This window comes from Phlebotomus papatasi, chromosome 2 (assembly GCF_024763615.1).
Source record: "Phlebotomus papatasi isolate M1 chromosome 2, Ppap_2.1, whole genome shotgun sequence".
Classification (NCBI taxonomy): domain Eukaryota; kingdom Metazoa; phylum Arthropoda; class Insecta; order Diptera; family Psychodidae; genus Phlebotomus; species Phlebotomus papatasi.
The window spans coordinates 100,971,429-100,996,640 of NC_077223.1; the positions used below are offsets into that span (position 1 = coordinate 100,971,429).

Here is a 25,212-nt window from a genome sequence, read left to right on the forward strand (position 1 = left end):
AGTGCTTATAAAAGCAGAAGATATAGATGTTTGAAAAAAAAATGGTTAAATTTTAAACAGATATATCACAAATGTCAAATAGACTGGTCAACATCCCTTAAAAATAGCTTAGCTAAAATACTAAACGCCAAAATTCCGAAAGACAAAATCGTAAATGTGTCGAAATCCAGCAAAGCCAAAATCGCTAATGAGTCAAAATCCTGAATAGTTCAAAATTCCGAAAACCTAAAACATTGAATGGTAAAATCCCGAAAGGGCCAAAATCCTGAAGGCCAGAATCCAGAAATCCTAAAATCTTCAATTAATAAGACAAAAAGTAAAGCGTTCTGCAGACAAAGAAGTTTGAAGTATGTGCCTCTATTAAGATCACACCTACTAAACCTAAAGGTTTAGCCTAGTTCTCGAATATTTCAAAATCCTAAACATAGGGACACATTAAGAAGAAGTTTAATTAAAAAATACTCTTTTGAAGGAAATTACTTGCAGTGCTCTAGGCAGAAACGTCAAAACTCTGTCAAAAATGTAACACAGTCACATTCTGTCATACTGACAGTAGGTGTGGTCTTAATAGAGGCACAAACTGTCAAACTTCATTGTCAAATTAATTAAATAAAAATGTTTCTAACGATGTTTTTGAATCCTTGAGTAGCAGGGATAGGCTCTTACAATTCATTTGGTTAGGTGGATCTGATTGAGTGCAGTAACCATAACCTAAAACTGAAGAAGAAAATTCGTTGTGACTTCTTGGACTCTTCAGGTTCAACAGCTTAGATCTCATTTTCCGTTCTAGCTGTGGACTTATTCGGATCCCTATGGCCGTCCTATCTTATTAAAGTCTCGTTCCTCCAATATGAACTCATTAAATATGAATTTGAGGTTATGTTAAGGAAGTCTTGTATGGATTCTGAATTAGAACCAATTTTCCCTTGTCTTTTCTCGATTTCCTCGACAAATTTCATTTATTTAACAAATTATATTGATAAATTGTTGGATAATGAGCTGGCGTGATGGATATTCTATGGGGACACTTCCGGTAATCGCCAGTGGAAATTTATTTTACCTCAAGAAGAAAAACAAATTTTCTGTCTTGCCCAGAGTTTTCGGTCCGGATGTGTTGAAGAAGGTCCACATCCAGACCGAAAGCTCTGGGCAAGACAGAAAATTTGTTTTTCTTCTTGAGGTGAAATAAATTTTCACTGGCGATTACCGAAAGTGTCCCCATAGTATATATTGATAAATTTTCAAAACTTGTTTTTTGAAGTTTCGAGTTTTGCAAAATATTGTTTGAATTTGAGTGTGAGAATTAATAAATGTCATTTATACCCCCAAACGTTTAGATTTGAGGAATTTATTTTGACAGCTTGCAACTGTCAAAGTGACATATATTCAAATAAACGTTTTTTGCTGCGAGTGCGTAATCGTCCGGAAAGCTAAATCGTTTGAAGAGTTATTTCTTCGATATAAATCCAATTTTTTAGGTATTAGACTCAAACACCAAGACATAAGACACGAAAAGAAGATGATTGGACAGAAGAGAAGAACCTCTTCATTTCTTTTAGGACTATTCCACGTCAGTGGAAGGCTTTTTTCTAGCCTCAGACAATCTGTCATAAAGTCACCCTCGTCATAACAATGCCAGCTCCCAATACACGGACCTTAGATAACAAATAGCGATAGAGCCAAAGATCACTCAGGTAAAACGATCATCAGGTAAGATTGAGGGAAAAAATTCTTCCCATCGCATACAAAAAAGGCCCCAGACCTTCCCACCAAAAGAAAAAAAGAAGAAAAAATAGATAGAAATCACACGAATTCATTTGGAAATATGATACAAATTTGAAAATGTTGTAGAACATGCTGTTTGATTTACATGCAAGGTACCTCCGAAAAAAACACAAATTTCTGTTGATTGAACACGCATGTAGGAAGCTTTTAAGAGTTGCGTCTTGGACTGTGCGCAAAAGCTTGTGAAATCGTGACACAATTATTTGATAAGACATGAGCTTCAAACCAGGGAAAAGAAATTTTTAATGAAATTTTCACGAAATTCACAAGAGTATGTTGGAACTCACGACCCACGCCGATGAAAAAAAAAAATATATAGAGAGCCTAAAGATGAACTTCGAGTCTGGCGAGCAAGAAAACAACAAATTAATGTGCTTTTGTGTAGCTTCTTTCGTTTCCATCTCACTTCTTATTTCATCTGAAAATCTCCCTGGTTTTTTATTTGGAAGGTGTTTTTGTATCCATCTAGAAAACATTTCATTAGGAGAACTCGTGGTTTGGGTGAGATGATTTGCCCAAAAAGGTCTCGAGTGAATATTATACAAAATGTGCGAGAGTATAGAAGCGTGTGTTAATAAAATTGACACCTCCGTAAAAATCGTGAATATCATCGAAAACGGTCGATTGGTAGCTTCAACGAAATCTAATTAGTCGTTAAACTGCAAATATTGCAAATACATGGCACAAAATATCATTTGATCTGCAATCGGCAGTGCAAAAACGAAAGACTTCAACGCCTCAACAAGACACGAACCCCCCCAATTTCTCACTGTCATCTCACTAAACGTCTCAATTAATTAAATTTTCACTGTGATTTTCACTGTATCTACCTCTTCTTCATCTAGTTAATCGTCCTATTGTTGAATGTGCCACATAGTCCCGCTTGCACTATCTCATCTACAAACCAAGAGGATTTAGCTTCTTTTATTTAACAAAAATACCCTGCTGAGATGTATTTTTCCTTCTCGTCACGGTTCCTCAGACTTTTGAGCATTCTCAGAAATTATTTATTCGACGTTCCACGAATATTTCTTGAGGACTCTCTGAAATTCTCTCAATTTTTCCTCTACCTTTTTGGACTTCACGCAAAATCACCTTTTGTTAATATTTTATCCGATATAATTAAATTTGATGTTTTGAAAAATTCTTCTTGGGTTTCTCCCCAACATGCTCATTTTTTTTCATCTCTCTGACATCTTTGGTTGTAAATTTTTAGTCTGTTGATACAATCAGCAGACCATTTAATACAGAATTTATGTGAGATTATTTGCAATTAATTAACACATATTAGCTGTACTTTTATGGATATTTTACCATGGATCTTGTGATGTTCTCTTTTGAGATTGAAACCCTATCCATGACAGTTCATTCGATCGTCTTCTTGAGAACTGTTCCGAAATTGGTGGTCTTCATATCAAATAACAGATATTTTGCATTTCCACTCAATCTAATCAAATCAGTTGATTTTTGATTCATAACTGTCGCTTTGATAAACAGTATTCGACACACTCGACACCAACTCCCAACTGTCAATCTTGACGGATAATAACTGCCAAGAAGATAGATACAAATCTAGCTAAAAACAAATCTATTAATTTATGCTGTTCTTAGTATTTTGCAAAAAAAGTTTTTTTTTTGCAAAAAACCGTAATTTTTTAATTTGCTGCAGTCACTTTTCACAACTTCAAATAACTGTCAGTCTTTGTATGGAGCATAGCAATTGTCAATTTTAATGGATAGTTAATTGTCAAGGTGACAGATATCCGTTAATAAATGATAGTTTGGATCTTAACTAGGCATAGAGAAAGTCAGAGCATTATGACTAAATGAATATTCCACAAATGCATTCTTTTAAACCGAAAGAGTTCTATTGATACAGTACTAATTGTCAAATTTGACAGATAGTAAATGTCGAGTTGACAGATATCCATAAAATACAGATTCTGAGGGTCTTAAACACAACATAGTAGAAGTCAGTTCGTAAAAATTCGAATTCTTCACAAAATCACGATTTTGAACTGAAAATTTTTCTTTTGTGTACAACAGAGGTGTGCAAGAACCGTTGAAATCGAATAAACGTCAAAATAAGTTTGTTCTGGTAGCATTTTGACAATTGACGTACATGTTTTATTTGACGTTTATTCGGTTTCAACGGTTCTTGCATGCCTGTGTTGTACACAAAAAGAAAATTTTCAGTTTAAAACTTTTAACACTTTTTAGGTGTAAAAATATATCAATATTTTTTAATGTTAATTTTACACCTTTTCAAGGGTAAAATTAACATGAAAAAGAGTAACTTTAACCCCTAATACACCTAAAAAGCATAATATTTACACCGATTTCGGATCAATACTGCAGGATAAAATAAACATTTCCGGAATGTTATTTTAACTTTTTCGAAGAAATCCGAAAAAGTTAAAATAACATTCCGGAAATGTTAATTTTACCCTGCAGTATTGATTCGAAATCGGTGTGAATATTACCCTTTTTAGGTGTATAAGGAGTTAATGGTACCCTTTTTCACGTTAATTTTACCCTTAATAAGGCGTAAAATTAACATTAAAAAATGTTGATATATTTTTACACCTAAAATGTGTTAAATTTCTGAGGAAAAAATGTTAATCGCACCTTTTTTTCTCAGTGTCTTAGTGAATAAACGTCAAGTTGACAGATATTCGTAAATCAATGATTTTTAGGGTCTTAAACTAAACGTAGAAGTGGCCAGATCATAAAGAATAAACAAAGTTTGCACAAAGGAATGATTTTGAACTGAAAGTGTTCTTTCGGAGGTATAGTAATTGTAAATTTTAATGAAGAGTAAACTTCAACAGATATTCGTAAATCATCTGTTTTTTTTTTTGATCTTAAATTGAATATATAAAGATCATAAAACCTAGAAAAATTCTGCAAAAAGCATGATTTTTAACTGGAATTGTCCCATTTGAGTGTAAAACTTGTCAAACTTGACGAAGAGTAAACGTTAAGTTCACAGATATCCGTAAACCTAAAAACTTTATGAGTCTCAAACTGAACATAGAAGAAGTCAGAGTATAAAATCTAAATGAATTTTCTAAAAAGGCATGATTCTGAATAGAAATTGTTTCTTTTGGAATATAGTAACTGTCAATCTAGACGTATAGTAAATGTCAATTTGACAGATATTCATAAATCAACGGTTTTTAGTATTAAAAGTAATATTAGCAAAACAAATGAATAAAATGCCAAATCGTTTTTGCATAGAGAAGATTGTAATGAAAACCATTGATTTTAAACTGAGCCAGTTAATTTGGGATGCACAGTAACTGTCAATTTTGACGGATAATAACTGTCAATTTGAAATATATCCATAAACCATCAGTTTTCTTCTGTGTTGAAAATAATGTTAGCAAAACTCATGAATATAGAGATAAAATGATTTTGCTACAAAAGCGATCCTCGTTTTTCATTAAAGCCCAAGTCACGATGGTCAGGAGGAGAAAATGTGCTGATGGAGAATTTTCTGGCGATTTACTGGAAACAATAATGGCTTTGGCTGTAAAATTGCGGAGTTCTGAGAAGTCAAGCCGAAGTATCGAGGAGATGTTCAATTGTTATTCGAGAGAAAATGCAAAGTGCCTTAAGTTAAATCCCATAGATGTGCATTAAAATCCCTCGTTCTCTTTTTATTGCAAGAGTTCTGGAGAGGCTGAGAGATGAATACTTGCGATTATGTGTGCCAGAGAAGATGCTGAGCATGGGCGTGGACGGCCTGACTCACGCTCAAGTCGAGGCCCAAGAGGGATTTTGTCCGCCAACTCCTCTAATGATGGGGTTGAGGATGTGGGATTGAGAGGGTGAATCTTTGGGAAAAATATTCTCAAAATGCATCCTTCATTTCTGATAAAATTACTTTCATCCTCGGGGGTATATTGTATGCTCTCAAAAATCTTCGAAAATACCCAAAAAAAAAAAGAAAATTCCTCCTGAATCTTCCTTTATATACTCCCCAAAGAAGTGAAATCCGTGACGGTGAGATTGAGTAAAGTATGAAAAAATACTCCTAAACCGGTTCATGTTGGAAAACATATAATATTAAAAATAATTCCTCTAAGTATCTCTTGTGTCTTGTGCGATGTTTCAAGAGAAAAACAACAAAACATCTGAGACTCTCTTTGCAGCCCATGAAATCCTCTGTACAGAGATGAAGAGAAAGAGCAATGGTCTTGTGTTGCAGAACCACTTTAGTAAACTCCTCGAAGAAGTGTTTTGCCAGCAATTCACCAGAGAAAATGCTGCAATTCGTGATTTTCAAACACAATGAAGCTTACAAGCATATTTTGCGATGCACTTTACCTTTGGCTCACCCCTCATCTCCTCTCTGACCATCACTGGCTTCGAGGATCTTTTGCATCTTCTTGACCACGCGGAAAAGAATCCGCTTGGATGGTAAATTACGCGTCGTCGGTGATTTTATTACTTTATGCAGAGTTAAAGGCCGAAGAATTGCCAAAGTGCAGTAAAGCTTGAGGCATATGATTCCTTAAGTATTTTTATGACTGTTCTTACGGAGTGTTATAGAACTACCGACAGACGGGGCAATGAAGTTATTTGAATTTTAAATCAAAAAGAGGTTATTGTCTTTCGCTTTTAGGACTAATAGGCTTTTGTCTCATCTCAATGCGCAAATACGCAATAAACTTTTGGTTTTATGTACAAAAGATTGAAATTTCAGTAAGAGTACATGATATCTATTACTACAGTAGACTCTCTCAAATTCGGGCATATGGGACCGAAATGTCAGCCGAATTAAAGAGAAATTCGTGCGACAAAGTTTTTGAAATGCAACGATTTTTTATTCATGTGCATATAGATATTGAGTTTACACACTCATATATAACATAAATTGCATGAAAATCCCTCAATAATGCAAAATCACATCAAAACTAAGACAAACCATGCCAAATTTGAGCATATTTGATTCATTTGATAATCATAATCAAACTTGAAAAATGACAACAAACTTTTTTTCAAATGTAACCGCTTCCCGAATTAAAAAGTAGCCCGATCTTATAAGAGCCGAATTAGCGAGAGTCTACTGTAGTCATTTTGCTTACTCTTTCTGATTAAATTTTGAACTGTCAACTATATCTGTCAATTATTATAGATTTTACTTTTGAATTTATAAACGGGCTGTGTAGATGTCAAGAGACGTCCGGCCCCGACAAAAACTTTAAAAAAGGAAGAAGAAGAATTTATAAACGGAACTCTTCGACATTCTACTCTCCTATATTCAGGTGACAGCTGTCAAATACACGAATAAGTCAAAAAATCTCACATGGGTTTTTATCTGTCATTTTCGGTCCAAATAAGCCGTCAATGTCGGAGATCTCTCAGTGTATTAATAATGCCTAAACGTTCAATTTAGAAGACTCTACTGTACTGTAACGGTTAAATTGTGAATTAAATATGTAATTTTTGACAGACAAATTACTGTCAATTTGACAATATAAATATAATCATTTTATTTTGAGTAATTTTATTAGAAATAATTTAAAGAAAAAGAAAAATAACAAAGTTTAAACTCTAAAACAATCTAAACAGATTAGATTAGGTAAGATTATAGTGGGGCTATGCCTTCATAGGACCTAGTGGACCACAGCAACCAGGCCTTCATTTGGACCCGTTATCCAAGAAGCATTTTCTTCTCAATATTGTTCTCAACAGTGCTCTATGTAAGGCATTATAGAGCCAAAATACTTATAATCTGCTTGTACCGCTCATGGTTCTATCTCTGTAAGTGAAGTGGCGCACTTTTAAGGAGCTTAAGAGCCTCTACAGGAATTTTAATTCAAGATTCTCATCATTAGCCTTTAAGAGGTACATTAAAAGACCTTTTAAAGTCTAGATTTTATAAGGTAGCTATTGTAGATCTTGGGTATGCATCCCCAATTGACTATCCCTTTCTTTAGGGAAATATAGATCATGACAGCTTGTTTTCCCGACAAATGCAATAAAACAGGGCTGCTTCTCACATCGAACTAAAAAATAAATAATTTTTAAAACGTTTGATGTAGAAATTACATCAAAGTAATGTCAACATACATTGTTGACTTTAAATTATTTCACGCCTAATTTTCTCCATAATTAGGGTGACATTTCGATCCCAAATGTTCGAATTTGAGAGAATCTACTGTATAATGAATGGGTGGAATGATAACTTTTCGACACTATCGAATCGACAGTATCGATAAATCTATATCTGTTGGATTAAGTGAATATCGACTTTTTACGGATTGTCGAGCAATTTATTGCGACATTCTTAAAAGAATGAGACTGTTGATAAACATTTATATTAGTTACAGGAAGTGCAGCTAATGTTTAAAGTTTTCACAATCGACAGTCGATAGTATCGAAAGTAAGTTATCATGTCACCCCTGCTTTATAAAACGGAAGCTTAAGGTGAATAGATAACTACTGCCAAATTTGACAGCAATGAAACTATACTAATCGACTTTATTAATTTATTATTTTATTAAAGAAATATAATATTGATGCATCGAACTACCTGACATTTCCACAAATAAATAAATCATACAGAAATGACATTTCGGTTTAAAGTGCCCGAATTTGAGAGAGACAACTGTCAACCTTGACAGCAAAGAAACTGTAATAGTCGTCAGAGTGACAGATATTAAGACAGTGCCTCTCGTAATCGGATCGAAGTTATTCGGATGACACCTTTACCAGTTTCATTTAAAATTTAGTTTATACAGTGAAAATGAATTAAACTGTAAAGTCTTTGTTTAACCTTTTAAGGACGATTGGAACACTGGTGTCCCATAAAGAAAATAATTTTTCCTGATCACCTGAAGTTATTTTTCTCTAATGTTTGTACATAATTGCAAAGTAGAAGGATAAAGGAATCTAGGATATTTTTTGCAAGCCTCCAGCTATTTGCTATATAGTAAAGTTTTAAGCTAAAAAATGACGAATTTTTAAATTCTTATAATGAAAAAAATAATTTTAATTATTTTTTATACTTCCAATTTGTTTTTAAACAAAACCATTTTGGAAAAAAATTGTCTCGTCGTTAAAGGGTTAATAAATGGATTTTAAAATACAAAAAATTATCTTATAATGTCTCTCCAATTAATCCTTCTGTCAAATTTTTGAATAATTTCGAAAGATCCATCCGAATAACGAAGCTGACGTCTGTCATTTGTCTCCTAATTATCCGAATAAGAAGGTGAGCACTGTAAGAGTTCTGTATCAATCGTTTCTTTAGGCAATTTCGAAGACTGCAGTAATTATGCGATTGCCATTAGACTTTTTTTGAATATTTTATCAAGGTGATTTTATGAAGCTTTTGGATTAGGGTAAGATGGGGTAATTTGGAACCATGTCTATTCCGGAACTTTGAGATTTCCTAACAATTTAAGATGACAAAAAGAAAAACCAAGAAGAAGTACTTTGGAATGTAAAGTCCTTTAGTTTGACTTTCCAATTCCTTATCTAATTCAAATTTGAAATCCAACTAAAATGTGTGCAAATTGTAATATTTTCAATCATTTTCTTAGCATCTCTCTCGAACTAAGTCAAGATCTCTCGATAAGCTAGCGATACTGAAAGCAAGTCAACAAGTTTGGCGCAATTTCTACACGGAAGTCCACCGAGAGAGTTTAAAAAATAATAAAAAAAAAGCTGGGCATGAGGTATTCTTAAGTCCAGCACAAAGTGACTCAACTGCATAAGTTTTATGGGGTACTTTAAATATTTCACTATACCTCCAGAGAGTCTAAATTGCACCAATTCTGTGCTCAATTGTTCGCGAAGTATTGGTTTGGATTTGTGAAACTTGCTTATTTGCTAAATTGCGCTTTGGTTCTCTCGAGAATAACATTTACCCGCCAAGATAAGAGGTTCATTTTTCTCGTAGGGCTTCAAGTGGGGTTTATGCTTTGGGTTTATGGTTCCCCATGTTTGTCGCAATACACACACAACTCATAATGTTGGCTACGAAACTCGTGTTGAGCAGAGGAGGGAATAAAAGAAGAAAATAAAAAGCAAACCAGAGAAACAAACAACACGGACCATTTTAGAGGTTTTAAGAAAAGGTATAAGCGGAGAAGTAAAAAAAATGCGACATTACAACTCTTGAGTCTGGAGAAACAAACGCAACACACGTAGATAAGAATGTCGTACAGAAATTAAATTCGATTGGAAAAACAAACACGACAATTGTGTAAATTTGTTATCAATTTTTTTTTCCAACTTGGTGTTTGGAAGCCCGATTCTTGCGTCTTTGAGCCCCGTGAAAAATTGTCATTCGGATGAAAACGTCATGGAATTTATGTCACATATTAGAACCAGCTACATAACATACATTAATAACAAAAAAAAAAGAGAATCAACAAGACTGCAGACTGATAAGATTTTCAAAGCTCTCCTGGGTGATCAAGAAGAGGTTAGAGAAGAAATTGATCAAGAGAGACCAACGTCTTGGTCATATTGACACAAATGCCGCATGAAGCAATTCGATTGAATATCGCAGATATCATCCTCTGGTCGTGTTTTACCATCATGTTTGCCCATCTAATTTCAATGTTAAATGCAAATAGATTTTTTTTTGTGTAAATATCATGGTAGAGATAGAGCATAAAAATCATCAAAGGATTAGTTTTATCTTTTGCGCAATTTACTGGGAAAATTTTCCACAGCAGAATTTATGCGAAATTGAGCACTGATATGCTGGAAAATCTCTATTAAATATTTGATGTTGATTATAATTTTTAATTTGGAGAAGATAACTTTGTGGTAAAGCTTTTCTTTATTGAAAAAATTGTACGAATGATTTCTTAGTTTGAATTTAAATCTTAACTGTCATTATTGGCCTGAGAGTAAGTGTCACATTGACATATGTAAAAATATGATGCACAATTGATCAAAAATTACTTTAGAAAGGGTAACAAATCATCGATGGTTTGCAAAATGCTCGAGCTCGTGACTTAACCCTTTAAGGACCAGGGGGTGACATTAGCTCTGAAAAACGCGACCAGTTTTAGTGTAATCTTTTTCCTGTTTTCGTAAACATTTCACGAGATATCCTACAAACTACGTAGGTTGTCAATTTGGGGTTTTTGGTTGCCTCTTCGTTATCAAATTGGCTTTTATTTTGTTTTAGTATTTTTTGACAATTCATTCTACAATGACAGAAAACAGCTAATAAACTCAGAAGTTTTTTCGGCGCGCTCGAAACATATGGGAAACATAGGAAATGTCATGCCCCTGTTTAAGGACAAGGGAATCAAAATTAGGGAATCAGAAAAAATCAATTATTCTGACTTCTTACAGCAAAAGAACTTTAGGAGGCCGTAGGTCCTTAATGGGTTAAATAATATTCCCCAAAAATTCTTTCACGTTATTCACCGGTTATTGGTCAAAACCGATTTTAACCGATTTATAAATCACTAAAAAGATAAGTCCAGAATAGCAAAGGTGTAATAAATTTGATTTGCGGGGGGTGGAAAAGCGTCCTGTCCCCTTTGTAAAAATGCTTGAATTCGTGACGTCAATGCTATATCTCAAGAGTACTTTCGCATCATTTACGTATACCGGTTCACAACTAATTTGAACCGATTTATAAATCAGGCAAAAAATCGCCCAGAATAGCCTAGAAGTAATACAATTGATACCGGTGTTTATAGGTTCATAACCTGCTCATTAACAGATCATAACCCCATAGAACCAGTTTAGTCTTGTCATAAATTCCAAGACCTTTCAAACAAGCCTAAAAATGACCCTTTCGGTTGAGAAATACATGCGTTTAGGTCCGTCTAGCTAACCTTTTAGATTAAGAAAATTTCATGAAGTCGAAATTTGAATCCCCTTCTTACTCATCCGTTTTGCATATGTCTATCTCATTCTTTCGCACTCTTCTTCTTTTAAACATCACTCCAAATTCAATTTAGTTCAATCTAATCGGGATTGCGAAAGAATGAGATGGACATATGCAAAACGTGTGAGAAAGGAAGAGATGTGAATTTTTATTTCATGAAATTTTCCTGATCTAAAAGGTGTGCAAGAACCAGTAGAAATCGAGATGACCCATAACTTTTTACTTTTCTTTTATCCAAGGAGCCTTTAGATATTTTTTTTTTAAATCTATCATTAAGAATTTTAAATTTGATTAGGTCACTGAAATTTGATTAGAAAGACACTTTTGTACTAGACTAAGAAAAAGTCTATTTAGGAAGTTTAAATTAAAAATCCTAATCTTTTGATATAAAAGTTAATGTCAAAGTGACAGATGTCAAGATATATATTTCTCTTGGTTTCACACCATCATTTTTTGGAAAGTAACCGCTTCTCTATAAAATTTTGAAAAAAAAATTCTAAAGGACAGACGACAAATATTTTCAAACATCAATAATTATTCATTAAAACGGATAAGGGGAGGTAGGATTACATGGAACTGGAACTATATTTAAAACACATTTTTGCATATTTTTAAAGAAAGCTGGTTCTAGCTATAATCTAATTTAGATTCACAGTTGTTTTGGATACTTAAATACTAAATTATGTCCACGACCGACTAAGGGCCTTGACAGACCCATTGCTTAAGCCAGGGGGTGACATTAGTTCTGAAAAATGCGACCGGTTTGTTTCGTTTTGAAATGTGTTTTCGTACACATTTCAAGGGATATCTCCAAAACCACGTAGGTTGCCAATTTAGGAATTTCGGTTGCCTCTTCGTTATTAAATTGAATTTTATTTTGTATTAGTATTTTTTGCTAATTCATTCCACAATGACAGAAAATAGCTAATAAACTCAAATTTTTTTTTCAGCTCGCTAGAAACACATGAGAAACATAGGAAAAAAGACATGCACCTGGCTAAACCGAGAGACGGGTTAACGGAACTTTATCCAAAATAACGATTAGAGTATATTCCCATCAGTTCCTGATTAAGCCGTATCTCGGCTTAAGCTGGAAAAATTGGTCTAATCATTATTTTGATTATAATCACGTTAAGCCGTCTCTCGGCATAAGTCATAAGTGTGTCTAGGGCATTACAGCTTAAACCGAGAGACGGCTTAGTGGGAAACTCATGGGAGTTTTGTTTAATCATTATATTGATTATAGTTACGTTAAGTTGCCTTTCGGCTTAAGCCGTAAGTTTGTCCAGCATATTACATTACGTTAAAGCCCAGCTTCATTTAGAAAAGATCCCTAATATCCCCTATGTCATAACCTTTCATTAATATTTGAATTTTTGATGAAACAATTTGTAGACAGAAAACTTTCGCTTTTACAAATACGTAATTCAGCAATTGATATTCCAATTTTTTTTAATAACTTTTGAAACCTTTCTTTTTAAGAAGATATACGGCAGAGTAAACATTTTTGGTAATTTCAGGCTTTAATGACATAATGGTTTTTGAAATACTTTGTAAACAAATTAATAAATGTCTTAATGCAGTGTTTAAAGAAAAAAATAATAATACTTTTTGATATGTCAATGAAAAAATGTTTTAATAGTGCTCAGGTGGCACAAAGGGGTTAATCCACCCTACAACTGTTTGGAATGGATCGATTGGTATTTGTTTTTCAAAAGATTTGCATAATTTAGTAGTAAAATTAAACATTCTGCACCTGAACATTAAACATTTTTAAAAAATTATAATAAATTAATATTACAGCCACAAGTGAATAATTGTTTTGCAAATAAACAATCTTTCCAGATGCCGTAAGAATTATTTTAGTTATTGTACCATTTGACTTTTTTAATTTAAAAAAAAATCACAATAGTCATCTTTTTTTTTAAATCTCAAGCGCAATTTCGAGTTTCCAGTACAATTTCTGAGCAATTTTCTCGATTGGTCAGTTGAATTGCAGAAAAGTGAAGCCGGATGGGAAAATTGGTGGGTTAATTGGCATTGCGTGTGCTTACTTTTGCCCTTGACAAACTCCGATGGTTGTTTGTCATCCTGTTGCACTTTTGGCGCCAAATCCGTGGTTAGTTGATGTTGCTGGTGCTTCCGTGGCCTGTCGAAGCGCTTCCCTTCGGGCCTCTGGACACGTTCAAGTGCCCCCAGAGACTCCACCGCGAGATGAAGCACAAAGAGCCCCACAAATAGGTATCCTCTCATAATGCAAACATTATCCCATCATCACACATCCACTAATTCACTCACTTCGTCCTGCCCAAAATAGAAATCAGGACAGAAGCACTTGTGCCCACTATGGATTTATTTTTCTTTTTCTTTAATTTATTTCCTTGGAATGCACTTATCCGTAATCCTTGGGGGATTTAGGGTCAATCTCTTCAGCTCGACCACTTGTTACGCACACACTCTAGCACCCGAAAAACTCTTTAAAATATTTTTTTTTTGATGTGTTTCTAACTGAAAGGGCATTTAATGCCTTCTATTCACACAAAATTCCCATAAAAATTCTTTGAGGAAAAACTCTTTAAGAGACGCGATCCGTCAATCGATTATGTCATTTGTTTATTATTTTTTTTGTTCCAGTGTCTCGACACAAATTACGTTCTTTAGTTGTTTAGCTTACTATTACAAGAATACTGGAAGAAGTTTCATGTGATAATAACTCCGTTTTGAATGTACCAAACGGTTCAAAATACCATTCGCTTTAGTGATTTATTTCACAAGACTGCGGTTTTATTCTCCAGTGCTGAGATTTTGTGCAATAAAGATTTTTGTGACAGTCACAACTGGAATAGAAAGTTGCCTCGAAGAATGTTTTTAGCCTCAGCATCGACAAACACTTGAGATCACGATCACCTCAATTGTCGAAAAAAACTTTTGGCTTTGAATTCAAATTCAAAAAAAAAATCAAGTGCATTCAATAAGATTTTCCCGCCAATTCTTCCCTTATTGACCAAGGGGATGGACTTTTCACGTGAAAACTCTGAGAAAGTTGCGCAAGACGATCGCGGGATCGCGCATGGTTGCACTCGATCAATGCTCAACACCAACTGAAGTTCTCGAGGCCCGAAGTTGAGGCGCGAAGCGAAAAAAAGCGACTTGGAGTCGTGTTTTTGTGTGCTTGAGAGATCGTACTCAACAACCAGTTTGCCCAGGTAGATGTTGGATTTGTTCGCACCTGAGATTTACCATCTCTTCATCTCACTCACAACTGCACCAGGTCAGTTGGCGTGCGAAGAGTTAGGCCGATCGAGCACCTTTACCTCTGTCTTGGTCTGGGCCTCTTTTCTTTCCACGTTCGAGAGATCTCTTGTGGTGATTGTAGAAAAGAAGTTCGAGAGAGATCCATAGAATTACAGGGTTATTTGGAAAAGTGTCTAAGAACTAACTGACTTGGAGTTCGAACTTAAAAACGAGTCAACTACAATCTTGGGGAAGATCATTTCAAGGCAGAGATTCGATCTTCAGACAGGATCTGGGATCTCTTTACTTAAACATAAAAATTGTTTAAGAACCCCTGTAAAGATCTTAAACTAAGACTTTAAATTCGAAATTAAGAACGGGGCACCTACAATCTTGAAATAATATGTCTTCAAGGCAAAGATTTGATCTTAGAACAGGATCTGGGATCTCTTTGGATCTCTTTACTCAAATTCAAAAATTAGTTACGAATTCCTGGGAAGATCTTAAGCTGACTTAGCCTTGGATCCGAAGTTAAGAATGGGACACCTAGATTTTTGAAAGATGTCTTTAAGGCAAAGATTAGATCTTAGAATAGGATCTGGAATCTCTTTACTCAAACTCCAAAACTTAACAAGAATTAAGATCTCAAGTTAAGATTTTTTGAAGGTGAGAACGAATCACCTGTAATTCTGGAGAAAAATGCCTGGAAAATCAGAGAACAGATCTTGGAATAGGAGCTTAAAAAATTTTTTATGATACCTGTAGGGGAATTCTGTAATAGTATGACAATGTAATATGACAAATTTAAAATTTTTTATGTGGTAAATTCGGAAGATTAATCAAAAATCCGGTTTATATTAGTTACTAAGGGCTTCACGGAGCTCTTTGCAATGGCCATAAGATGCTCACTGGGCTTTAATGTAGTCCTGATCCCGAATTTTACCACGAGAATTTGTCATATGACATTGTCATACTGTTACAGAATTCCCCTTCTGGAAAGAGCTCAAACTCAGATTTGAGATTTGAAGGTGAGAATGATTCACTTACAACTCTGTTAGAAAACGTATAGAAGCCGGAGATTAGATCTTGTGCAAGATCTGGGATCTCTTCAACTTCAAAATTGTCTAATAGCCTATGAAGATCTTTAACTAACTCAGATTCTAGATTCGAAGTTAAGAACGAATTACAGATCTTGGAATAGGAGCTCTCTACTTAGGCTTAAAAATTGCTTAATAATGCAAGTGAAGATCTTGTAAACTGATCATCGACAATCTTGAAAGATAACACCTTCAAGATAAAGATGAAATTTTCGAAATAGGACCGCCCTTATTACGAAAAATGTTTTTAATTCAGATATCAAAATTAAGATGAAGACCCTACAGTCTCTATGTTTTCGAACTATAAAGTCAAAATCAAAGTTACAGTTGGGTCATAACCGAAATCAGAGGCATGACATTTCCTATGTTTCCCATACGTTTATAGCGCACCGAAAAAACTTTTGGGTTTATTAGCTGTTTTCTGTCACTGTAGAAAGAATTAGCAAAAAAAATATAACTGCAAAATAAAAGTCAACTTAATATTGAATAGGCAACCAAAAAAACCCAAATTGACAACCTACGTAGTTTTGAGGATATCTCGTGGAATGTATACGAAAACAGGGAAAAAATTTACACTAAAATCGGTTGCATTTTTCGGAGCTAATGTCACCCCCCTGATCTAAATGATCGATTCAAAATTGCAGTAGATCTTAATCCGAATTTTAGGATCAGAATGAAAAGTTGAAGTATGATAACCTTATTTATCAAAAAAGTATTCCAGTAAATAAACAAAGTAAATCTTTTATACTTTTGTGTGGAATTTAAAAAAAAAGAATTGAGGTATGGCACGTCTATACATTTTCTATAAACTTATGGGTCTCAGGTATGCAGATTACCTTGTAGAACCATTTTAGAAGATTAAAAATAATTAGCAAATTCTTAGGATTATTTTAAAAAGTTTTGAAGTCTAACTGAGATATTTAATTTTCGTAAAGGAATTTTTAAAATAACTATTCGACTTTTAACCTTTGAAGATTTTCAAGATTGTTCTCTATAAAAAGAAGAAACCCAGAGAAACAACTGGATTAGATACATTACAAAATAATAAGAGCAAAAGAAAGACTGGAGTACCGTGTGCGGGTAACTTTGACACCCTCTTGTCTGATCGATGAGAACCGTTTTCAAACATTACAATTAAAGAAAAGCTTACAAACAGGAGGGTTTCAAAGTCACCTGCAGGGGATTAATTGTACTTACATCGCCATTAGTCTAGCCGTGGTCCTCCTTCGGGATTAAACGTGTATTTAATCTCTTACAAATTTAATACCATAAGATCTGAATATACCTGTCTAGGGTCTCATTATTATTATTAATATTTCCTCATTTTAGTACTAAAATTACTGAATCATTTACTAGGAAAGAAATAAGTTTAGTACTCGGAAAGGAAAGTTTAGTAACGTTTTTTGTTGAAAGTTTATTGTGAGGAAGTTCTTTCTGTTTGACTATTGGATCAGTGCATCTAATACTGATACAATGTATTTAGTACTATTGTACTAATACCGCCATACACCTAGAAGTAGTTCTACTTTTGCAAGCAGACGCGTATTTAGGCTCTTACAAGTTTAATATCTTAAAGTATGTATAGACATGCCTAGGGCCTTCATAAATATTTACTCACTTTAGTACTAAACTTACTGATTCTTTTGCTAGCAATAAAATGCGTTTAGTACTCTGAAAGTAAAGTTTGGTAACGCTTTTAATCAAAGTTTGTCGTGGGGAAGTTCTTTCGTATAGAATAGTATGACCATTCTACTAGTGCGTCTAGTACTAGTAGAATTAGTACTGAATGCAGCCTAGTATATGCTTAGTTCTTACACTGGCTCTTATTTAACGTATACTAGTAGTACTATATTCTGTACTGATCCAATAGCCATTATAGAACTAGTAGTAGAACCAAAAGTGACTGTTTATGTCTTTATGTAGACAAAAGAGCGTCAATCAGAACGAATGGTACTTATTCGAGGATTTCTAGGACTGAACTAGGATACTCATATGTTTCAATTTTAATCGTTTTAACACTTAAGTTATGAGGGTCATATGCTCTGATCGACTAATGCCATAGCCCTAAACCATTTGGGAGATGCAGTATTTTTTCCCAAAGGAAGAGCTAGTGTTATCAGGAAAATTCTTTTAGTATTAGTACTAGTTGTTCATAAGTATGTTTAGGTACTAAAAATGACAGTTGCTTCATTAGAACAACAAAATTGAGTGACATTAGTTTTAGAACCAAGTTCTAAAATTAACAGTACTTGTACTAAATAAGTGTTTGAACTATTAGTACTATGTCCTATTCCGATACGCAATTTGTGTAGCAACAACCAGATGATATACGGCTGCAACTACTGCAACTCTTCCTTATAGCCCTGTACTAAACCTGCTGGAGGGAGATGGACTGATCGTGGCAAGAATCAGAACATAATTTTCCTTGTTCTTCGCATATTGTCGTGCGCGTGCAACTTTGAGAGAATCTCTTGAGTGCCGCCAACAGTTTTTTCTCCTCCGGAGCCAAACCTTCTCTTATTCCCCGTGATCGAGTGAAGGTGTTGGATAGCCATAGAGAGTCAAAACCACCATGTTTTAAATGAACGGTTTCTGCTTTACTTTCCATCGTCTCTCCAGTTCTTTTTTTTTTATTTCTTCTTCTTCAATTTCGTGTACACGCACACGAACAGAGATTTTTTGACGGTTTATTTTTCTTCTGAAGAGATGGCACAAAGACAGAACTAACAAAAATACACAAAAAAAATGAAAAAAAAGAGAGCAAAACCATTTGATGGCCTTTTTGATTCTCGCCCGCTAATCTCTTGAGCAAACAACGTGATTATTGTGCTCTTTTTTCTAAGTCCAACCAACAATGTTCCAACAGTGAGACTTTTATTTTGTATATTTACTCGATTGCCATTCTAAATCACTTCAAAATGGGATCATTTGGCAAAATACAATTCTCAAAAACCCAAGAACCCATCATGTGTCTGGTGTCATAAAAGTTCGAAACATTTTGGTTCCAATGAGTCGTCCAAATTAATTTATTGGCCAAACTATTGAACACTTTAGTGGCGTTTACAGAGCAAAATTCTGTGAGAAATCTCACATGAGATTCTGCGTCTTTTGTCGAAAAATTCTTATTGGGTTTGTAGGAAAAGGTTCCCAAGAGATCGATCATCTAGAGATCAAGATCAGTGAACTCGTAGTCCAAGATGAAAAATACCTGGCGTCAGTGAGAAATAACAATTCCAAATTTGAACTTTAGCTTTTGAGACGCGAAAGCTCTAATCTCCTCAAGGTTGCCGCTCAATATGGCTGTCCAGTTGTCGGATCAATCTTAATGAATCACATATGGTTAGGTGGCCAATTGTTGTTTTCAGCCATTTCCTAATGTTTTTCTATGAATTTAGGTTAAGAATCCGGGGTTAAGACAAGTTAGGAATAAATATTTTGCATGTAACATTTCGCGATTTATGCAAAAACATTCATACACCACAAACTTGTTGAATTAGTTGTACTGAAATATTTTTTCCATAACCTCAAACATTTCGATTAATGTTTGATGGCTTTGTCAAAGTTGACGTTATTTTAAAATCGAATATTTATGGTTATGTCCATGTGAATACAGCACCTTTAGTACTGTTTTACAAAAACTATTAAAAATCATGATATGAATGATTGAGTATAACCTCAAAAATTCAAATCTTGACTTTAAACCTTATTCAGAATTTTTGTTGAGAGGTTTTTCTAGAATTTTAGGTTATGCAAGACGAATATTGGAAAAGAAAGTCATATTAAAAAAAAAACCTACCGATTTTTTTATTTCAAAATTTGATAAACAGTCTAGAAACTTTTTAAAAGATAAGCATCCATTTCGTCTTTAAGGTTAGAATTAAATCCATTTCAATTTTGTGTATTTTTAGAACAAGTATTTTTGTCGTAGCTCAATGATTAGTTAAAAAAGAAAAAAAGGTAAAAAAGGATAGTACTGGTTCATAAAAATAAAAATTTTTGAATTTAAGCTTTACATAACCTAAAATCTGCAATTAATATATTTTTTGTTCTGACTCAACAGGAGCTTCATAACCTAACTCTTTGTCAATAGTATCGAGCATAAAGGGGCTTTCGCACTCAGAAAAAATATTTTGAAATGAACAACACTTACTCTTGTTAGAAGCAAAACTTGTGATAAATTGTAGTTCGTCTGTTATCAGAATCGGAATTTTCGACTCACCTAAAAAGAGAGAAAGAAAAAGAAAATTAGGTATGTGAACTATGTACTGAATAAATTTTTAGTATATTGCTACAAAACTCAAATCCTTTTCGACAAGAAAAAAAGAACACTTATGGAATCGAATTTGGTGATATTCAAAAAGCAACGTTCCCTATTTTACTTGATATTTCAACGCTTTTGAACATGCAAAGTGCATTCGACTTACACTGAGGACGCTGTGAATATGAAAATCGATTTTGACTACATATAACCTCAAATATTAACACTCTCAATGGAGTGAATTAGATGATTATGCCTCCGGCACAGATTTTAGATAGGTAAAACTTTATGAAATCAAAGTTCGCGTCCGTGTCTTTCTCAAAAGGTTCGCCTAAGTCTATCAAACTCTTTCGTACTAAACATTGAAATGAACTAAATTTAATTTGGTGTGATGCTTAAAATAAGAAGAAGAGTGCGACAGAGTAGGATAGACATATGCAGAATAAAGAAAGGGATGTGAATTTTGAATTTATGAAATTTTCCTGAGTCCGTCCTACCTTCTTGATTTTAAGGATTTATTGGAGAAGGTTATCTTTGACAAATTTTGAAGTATTCACTGTAAATTATATAATATGCTGTCCAAATAATGCTGCACTAAAATAATTTTTGTACTAAAATATGTTTTTTGAGTGTCATGGAAAATACCAAGCTTTTATTGCAGTACTTTACAGTGTTTATCTTTATTCCTTATTTTAACAAATTCTTTTACTTTCTTTTTCAATTCTAAAATTTTGACAATGAGTTTGACAGGTAATATAAATTTAAATACGTTTTTTTAGATGTTCTTCACATTATATTCATCCAATGATCTCTTGCAAAAATTGTAGGAAACTCGACATTCTTTAGTATATCTCTTCTTTTGTTCTAAATCTTTCAGGACTTACTGATGTTCTTAAATTTTGACAGCTGAATTAATTCAGTTCGAATTCATCCATTTTCATTGAGAAACAAATATTTTCTACCAAAAATTGCAGGAAATACCAAGCATGTCTTTTAATACTCCAAATACTGATATTCTTCTCTTGTTCTAAAAGCTCCCTGACTCTTTTGGAGTTATAAAATTATCCCAATTTTTTTGAAGTGGAATTTTAGGTCCTCTATTTTATGTAGTTTCAAAGATATAAGATTTGGTGTTGTTGGAGACAATTCCAAATCCGTTTTATTAAACTTTAAAGAATCTTTTTTTCCGTGTTCTAAAAATTGTCTTTCCCCAGGGATGATGAAACTTTGATAATGCTATTGACAAGTAATTTAAATTTGAATTCATCTGATGGATGTTTGTCATTCGATATGAATTCTGTGTTTCCTTACAAAAGTTAGTTCTGTAGAAGATTTTTAGTATACATGATAGAGATTATCCGTTTTCTTGTTCTAAAACTTTCAAATGGCCAAGAGTAATTTTTTATAACTTACAATTGTTAACCGATTTCAATTTAACTGAAAACATATGTAATTCTAAAACGACACTCGCGAGGCAGTGCAATTTTCATATATCATCGGTTGGCTCAGTAACTGTGCTAAGTGCATCTGCTTTGTGTCTGCATTCGTTGCAAACGCCGCGCAGTGAAGCTTTGCTTACAACGAATGCTGACACAAAGCAAATGCAGTTACCACAGTTGCTGAGCTAACCGACAATATTTTGTTAGCACTTTTTGTTCTGGAACTGCTGACCGGTTAGCATATTTTTGCTAATCGATTCAGCAAAAATACGCTGAAAACTCTGGTTTTTTCAGCTCTACTTTAAGCATTTTGTTAACTTAAAACAAAGTGTCCTTTCCAGTTCTAGAAACTCCCTCACTGGCTCGGAGTAATAAAATTTTGCCAATCGTTTTGAATTTTAACTTAAGTTCTTCTATTTTAAGTACAGTAGAGTCTCGTTATAGTCCATATTTGGTTCTGGACATGAAACATCTCACGGTCCATATTTGGTTCCAGATTTGACACTTGGGTCGCACTATAGTCCATGTCGTTTTTTAAAATTATCAACGACTTTTAGTATTGAAATTGCTCGACGACTTCAACTTTCTTTGCAATTGTGGTACTTGTCCTTGCTCTCTTAATTATGGATCACAATTATCACAACTACTGGACTATAGAGCGATGGCCTATAGCGGGACTCTACTGTAACTTTAAAGAAAAAAAATTTCTGACAGGAAACTTAAAGTAATTTTAGACAACTCCTTTAATACCCCATAGGGAATATCTCCTCCTCTGTTTTAAAAACTCCCTGGTTTTCTGGAGTTTTAAAACTTTGACAATTTGTGTTGACAGCTATTTTGAATTTAAAAAAATCAGTTAAAAGCTAATTTAAGCTCAAAAGCATTGGAATTTTTTTTAAAGTTTTGGGTCAGAAAAACAAACATAAAAAACTGTAAATTAAACAAATTTATGGCTGTTCCCGCTAAATTTACGTAAGGTCGGCGAAAAGAGAAAAGTGCAAAAAATCAGCCGTTGAAGGTGTAAGACTGCAAATAAAACAATTATAACTTGAGTTGAATGTGTCAGCAAGGAAAGTTGTTGCAGAGATTTCATGAGACAAGAAGAAGAAAAAAACCTACTTTGGCCATGTACGAAAAGTGTTGGTTGGATTTTTATTTGATCTCGAGGAGAGCTAAGAAACTGCGAAGACGGCAAGCGCGTTTTGGCATCAAGTTTCAAAAATTAATTACATTTTTACGATGTTGAGTTGCGTGCTCCAAAGTCCACAAAGAGTATGAGTTGTTTTTTTTTCTTGGGGACCATTCTGTGAGCTGATGAAAAATATAAAAATTCTCTGGGATTTGGTTGAAGAGAATTTTCTGACCATTTTGGTAGGAATGTCTCTGGTTGGCCATAAAAGCTCTTGTGCTCTTTCATCACCAATAAATCTCAACTGTATGAAGATTCTCATTTGGTGGACAGCAGAAAAGCTTCTCCAAAATCCACTTAAATTCCCAACTTTTTGATTGTACTCTATCATAATAAATGGATTTATCATGGAGTGCAAAAAAAAAGATATATAATTTTTGTATTTATTTTCTCCACTTAAAATGTGCGCTCTTTTATGGAAGATGGCCATTTGGGCCTTATCTGTGGCTCATGCTAAAATCCACTAAGTGGAAGCGGAATATATGTTAAAGACAACTCCGAGGGGTGGACAATTTACTTATCTTTCAGCTCATACTTCGTGTTTCTATGTCCGTTTTTGACTATCAAATCACCTCAATAAAAGTCAAAAATGGAGAGTAAATTTTTATTCATCTCGTAAGTGCTTTTAATGTTATTGGAGAGTACGTAATTAAATTTGGAAGATTCTTTTTGGAACATAAAGATTGACGAATTCAGATATAAATGAGGTCAGAATTTTGGTTGTTCATAGTGAACTTGAAAGGCATATTAAAGGGCAGCAACTCTTCGGGATATTATAGCTTTGTGTGATCATCACCAGGGGCGTTGGAGTCCAAAATCTTCAAAATCGTATAGCTCAGTAAACTATGACCGGATAAGTTTAAACGGATTAGGGTTATTAATATGGGATCATGAAATCCCAGATCAAGACTGTGAGTAAAGCAGGACCCTAGGGGTCTCAAGATTTCTACATATTGCCATCCCTAAACACCGGGTTTTTCGGGATTTCAAGATCCCTTGATAGTTCTTATAACACTCTACAACGTTACTGAACATAAGAAGATTGCAAGGGGTTACTCAAACTTGGAATATCGACACATTTTTTCGTTCAAATCTATGGAATCCATGGAATTACTCGTAAGATTCTAATAGGATCTGAAATGCATTCCTTCAAGAATCACTGGAATCAAATGGAATCACAGAATCATTCTTAATTCAGCGATATATAAGCCATACTACATTACAGATATCTACGAATTTTTTCTTATTTTCCAAAGAAGATTGGACATTTTTAACTACAACAACAATCATATAATACGTCTCATTCAAAAATAAATACGATTTCTCCCGTGGCGGATATAAACTAAAATACCCAGTTAGCAAATGCGGTTAAGGCGGACCCCCGGGATACCAAGAACAAAATCGTTCTTCAATATTTTACACAGATTGAGGTGCCTATTATTTTCGATTAATAAGAGGCTCTATTTAGAGACAAGGATTCAGATAGGATTTTAGAAAGACAGGAGCCTAATTGATGAACTATTCCCAAAAGAAATCGTTTTTTATTATTATTAGACTTTAGGACTTAGGAAATCACTGCCGATTTAAGCGATTTTGAAGGATTTTGACTAAAGGTACAAAAGCATTTTCATGTATCTGAGTAGCCTTCCGCTCCAGGAAATTGAATTTTAAGTCTGAGGATTTCAAACGATGTTCTTTTAGAGACCAAAAAAGTTTTTAAACTTTATATGCTTGAAAAAGAATCAATCCTATTTTGATGATTTTAAGTGGTTCAAATAGCACATAATCAAATTTAATTGAATTCCAAAAATAAATATTAGCATTTATGTTTTAAGGAAAAGGGCTTAAGTGCACCTTACCTTCCCTTTTTTAAATTCTTAAGAAGATTTCGACAAGCTTTCTATTAAAAGTAAACAATAAATTAATTTTCAAGTCGTTTTTTTGATTTTTTTTGAAAAAACTTTTTTACATGTTTAAAATCAAAAATTTAATTAAGGCTTTTCCTTGAAGAAAATGGCGGAAAATTTTGATCAAAAATGGACTAATAATGCTGGTGTTTTAGAGTGTCAAAAACTCTTTCGAATTTGAATTCTAACCCTATTTTGATTATTTTGAGGCCGTGAAAAACTTTCTAGCTAGGGATTTCCTCTAACCTGTTTCATAGCGACATTGTAGCTGTTGCTATTGTAGAAAAATTATCTTGATCATATTTAGCAACATCTGAAATTCGATAAATTCGAAGATATCGGGGATAAACAGAATCACAGAATGGAATAATTGAGAATCACAGAATACCGAATTGAATTATTAAGAGAATCACACATTTGAAATCACTA

The 25,212-nt window shown here is 33.8% G+C and overlaps 1 protein-coding gene across 2 annotated transcripts in view; it reads right to left on the minus strand.

Moving 5' to 3' along the window:
- Positions 1–25,212, minus strand: part of LOC129800426 (epidermal growth factor receptor) — a 197,486-nt gene that overhangs the window by 40,950 nt on the left and 131,324 nt on the right. The window contains exon 1 of one of the 2 annotated variants that reach the window (XM_055844780.1): positions 13,714–15,052. The exons of the other annotated variant lie outside the window; for it this stretch is intronic. Coding sequence (XP_055700755.1) covers positions 13,714–13,912 — 199 coding nt within the window. The 5' untranslated portion in view covers positions 13,913–15,052. Of the gene's footprint in view, positions 1–13,713; positions 15,053–25,212 lie in introns of those variants that run through there. 2 annotated transcript variants of the gene reach the window in all.